At 33.9% G+C, this 4,182-nt stretch overlaps 1 protein-coding gene across 1 annotated transcript; it reads right to left on the bottom strand.

The window, feature by feature from the left end:
• Positions 1–1,005: 1,005 nt before the first annotated feature.
• On the bottom strand, positions 1,006–2,102 carry LOC141663709 (DNA (cytosine-5)-methyltransferase DRM2-like). The gene is made up of 2 exons (XM_074469504.1): positions 1,509–2,102; positions 1,006–1,419 (listed from the first exon to the last, which is right to left on the bottom strand). The coding sequence occupies exons 1-2, from the start codon at positions 2,100–2,102 to the stop codon at positions 1,006–1,008; spliced, it is 1,008 nt and encodes a 335-aa protein (XP_074325605.1).
• Positions 2,103–4,182: the final 2,080 nt, after the last annotated feature.

The following is a 4,182-nucleotide window of genomic DNA, read 5'->3' as shown; positions in this document are numbered from 1 at the left end:
AACAAATTTTTACATTAATTTAAAATCGCATCAACTACTTATTATCTTAATATAAATAAAAAAATAAAATATTAATAGAGCACGCGTGTTCTAAGCTAGTTAGGTTTGAAATTAAATACATAAGCTAGCTTAGGTTTGAAATTAAATACATAAGTTCATATCACAATAATAATAATAATAATAATAATAATAATAATAATAATTATTATTATTATTATTATTATTATTATGATTATTATTATAACAATAGCAATAACAATAATAATGATAATGATAATAATAATAATAATAACAACAACAACATTAATAACAACAAGAACAACCACAACAAAAATCATAATAATAATAATAATAATAATAATAATAATAATAATAATAATAATAATAATAGTGGAAGTTTACTTAATTCTAAATTTTTTAAATTATAGCATTACTAGTCATTTTTCTCTCCAAAATTAACACAATATGTTAGCCCAATGGGTACATATGTTAGAGAAGTTTCTCTCTCCGCCTTGACAAATGTTATAAAAGTAAAGAGATTGATGGATGCCCCAAATTACAGTTAGTTGGAAAGAAACTAGCCTCATTCTTTGATAAACTTGCAATTGTAATTTAGTCAAATTATAAGTCTAGTAAAAGTTGACAAGTTTTGATTTAATAAAAATTGTTTAAATCATTAAAATGTTCAAACTAAAATTTAGCTATCAGTTATGTATGTCATAATTAAACAATAAACATATCCTCCAACTTCAATTTATTTAATAATTTTGAAACTAATAGATATCACACTCATTAGCACAAATGAGAAACAGTATACATGCTATTAAAATGGTTAGCTACTCTAACTTTTGCATAGAAAATGAAGGACACATTAACAACTTAAAAAAATAATAAGGTCCACAAAATCAGTATTAGTTATTTAACTTTTTTCCTATATGCCTTTGTGGGTTTTATGGAAAATCAGTACTAAAATGGTTATTTAACTAATTTTTGTCTTATATTGCATTATGGGCTATGCTGCAAAGTTCTGACTAGCCCAAGGATCCGCGTATACTCAGAGTACAATGAAGACTGTTCACCAGCCAGGCCAGTTCTTGTCTTCAAATTTTTCCCAGCAAGGTTGTTGCATGTGCTTCCCCCTATAACCAGATCGAATCTACCGGCCTCTTTCATCCATTGCATCAGCTTATGACTTGTTACCTTTTTCACATCAGAAATGTGAATCAGCCGGCCCTTTTGTTCACTTTGTCTCCACCAATTTTTCAGGATCCGTGTACAATCCTTGGAATTTTTCAGTGGTATTCCAAGACCGTGTAAAGCAACTTCCGTTCTACCAATGCCAGAGAACAATGAAAGGACTCTGATGCCCTTGGGAAATAATTTCTTTAAGACAGAAAGATGATAGGCCACTGTGTCAACCTAACATAATTTATTTGTGAATAATTATTAAGAACATATTCATCTAAGAAATAAATGAAATTGATAAGTTTTTTTTCTGCATTGCGTACCTGAAACGCATTTCCAAGGCACTTGTATTGAGTAGTTTTACAGGCTACTCTTGTATGGCCCTCCGCGAATCCCATTATTGCCTCTATTTGGACAGGCTGAAGAAAATCAACAGTGTTCTTACCAAGCCAGACCAAGTTTCTCTTTCTGCATTCTCGGATCACATTTTCTCTAATGTTTTTGGGAGGGTCTGGTCCTGAATTACGAAGCTCTTCATTTATTCTCTGTACATCTGATGCACTTGCATGACGAGTTACAATGCAGTTTAATTTGGTTCTGTCATCCCATTGCGGCCACCATTCTTTTGTGGAAGGAAGGGCTTCTTGTATTGTAGACGAAGGGATAGGAGGAATCTGCAACCTGTCATCCATTGGGAGGTTATGGATGTAACCTCTTTTCCTTGTTGCTGCACACATGTGAAGCGAGTCCACGAATTCCGGTTCAATCTCGTAAAGTTCTTTTCTGATGGTTAGCCACACCCCTTGTGGTGCATAGGCCACGTTCTCGAAGTAGAAATAAGGAGGCCCTCTCCCTTCTACTTCGATGTCTTCTTTAACTATTGTACTCGTGGCATTAGGAACTCCAAAGCCTATCATCGGCTTCTCGCGGGTTCTATAAGTTGTTGACTTTGTGTGTTCGACAACTTTTTGCTTCTTATAATTAGGGCTTGTGGACTTCAACACGTGTGGATCATCATATAATTTAAACAATCGCCAAGATTGTCGAGGGCCTAAGAACAAGTAATGTATATCTATTAAATAATGCATAATTTTTTTCTATAAATGCAATAAGCTTTAGTTAGACTTTTATTGCATAATAGTATACTGGTAGAGTTCAAACTCCATAGTGTATAAGTGAAACATTCTCTTTGAAGAATAATATTGATTGGTGGTGTTTCTAGATATGTACTCCTTTTGCTACACCTAAAATTGATATTCTATGAGATGCATATCGAGTGAATGGAGTTTTTAGATATGTACTCCTTCTGCTGCAAGCTCTAAAGACTATTCGTACTGGTATTTATTTTCTTAATTAGGATTTAGGACACCATTAAGTCTCCACCAACAGCTAATGTATTTTCTTAAGTCTACCGCAAATTATATGAATCTAGAGATGTGCTAGACCCTAAAGACTACTAATATATACAGGTATTAATTTTCTTAGGACACTGTTGATCAGTCTCCACACAAACAGCTAATGTTTGTTTTCTAACTTCTGTAATTTACTGCAGATCATACGATTTTAGAGATGCTATAAACAGACCATGTACAAGTTAAACAACTGATGACCGTCAGTATATCTCATTGCATTTCAGATGTGCAAATAATTAAGTACGGTCCACTGATTATACAATGTAACTGTGTTTCTCCTAAAGCATATACTTAATCTTTACGATAAATTTTCACATAATAGAAAACGTTAAATATACAATAAATTCTCCTAAAACTGAAGCAGTAGATGATACATGTGAGAAGAGAGTGAATAAGATGTACAAAATAACTTACCATGTGTGTGAGAGGAGTCTTGAGTACCGGTTCTTCATCATCTTCACCTATAAGCATTTAAGAAGTAACTTAGCTCAGTACCAGTTTCTCGTTAAAAGGCCATTTCAATTCAATCAAAATGTATGAGAATAAATCTACCGTGTTCCTCCATTGCTTTGAACACAACTTTCCTGGGGTATCGCTTCTTTGAAAATCGGCCACTCATCTTGGATCCAGAACTACTTGCCTGAGAAAAAAGAAACAATTTAATCACTTCCGTCCTTGATATCTCTTTAATCATCAAAATCAAAAACAAAAAAACTGATCCATATGATTGTTGGAAAATATGGGTATAAGCCCCATATTGGTAAGTCATATTTTTGAGCATTATGACTAAAAGATGTGTGAGATATGATGATATTCTCTTAATAATGGAAATTATTATTTTCCATTAGAATTTGGCTCAAATATTATGGCATAAATTAATTTGATTTTGGTTCAGATTAATTGATATGGTGTATGTCTTGATATATTTAATCTGATTCTGTTTCAGATTATTTATGGAATAGAGTAGCTTGCAAGTATTACACCGATTCCATAATTAATGATATTTAATTATGGAAAAGAGTAGCGCACAAGTCTATCTACACCTATATAAACACCTCTAAGGCGTTAGGGTTAGATACACCAAAAACATATTCGCCTCTAAACACAAATCTCTCTCTCTCGGTGATAGTTTCGTGCCCGTTCAAGCTCGCTGAAGGTGCTCGTTATCCGTAACGCCGCCGCTACCTCGTTTTATCCTGGGAGGCTATCGACTCACACATACGGTGAGAGGTGAAATAGCTTTAAGGAGACAGTTTCAACTGGACTCGAGGATCTCTCTTCTGTTTATATCTTTTCTTCCTCCGTTTGATTTCGTTTACTCACGCACACACTTGTTTGATTATTTGTATTAATCACAGATTGTTTTCACAATCTTAAAGCTATTTCTTTTATATACATCTGTGACTGATACATCTGTATCTGCTTGTTTTGTTGAGTAACAGATCGATGGAGAACCAAACTGTGAACGATTCGATGAACATGACGGCTGATCCCAACGCACAGATCACTGGATCTGATGGGGTTCACCAGCAGCCGAATAATCCTAACGCACGGATCGTACGATCTGATGGGGGTCAAACGCCTG

This window comes from Apium graveolens, chromosome 6 (genome assembly GCF_009905375.1).
Source record: "Apium graveolens cultivar Ventura chromosome 6, ASM990537v1, whole genome shotgun sequence".
NCBI lineage: Eukaryota > Viridiplantae > Streptophyta > Magnoliopsida > Apiales > Apiaceae > Apium > Apium graveolens.
The sequence above is the reverse complement of the archived record's forward strand: the minus strand, read 5'-3'. Positions and strand labels throughout refer to the sequence as shown.

What these genes read in the sequence shown, in the direction of transcription:
- LOC141663709 (XM_074469504.1), bottom strand. Translation starts at nt 2,102, where the DNA reads ATGATAGGCTTTGGAGTTCCTAATGCCACGAGTACAATAGTTAAAGAA. An exon ending in GCCTTGGAAATGCGTTTCAG is followed by an intron (nt 1,420 to 1,508) that starts GTACGCAATGCA and finishes AAATTATGTTAG; the next exon opens with GTTGACACAGTGGCCTATCA.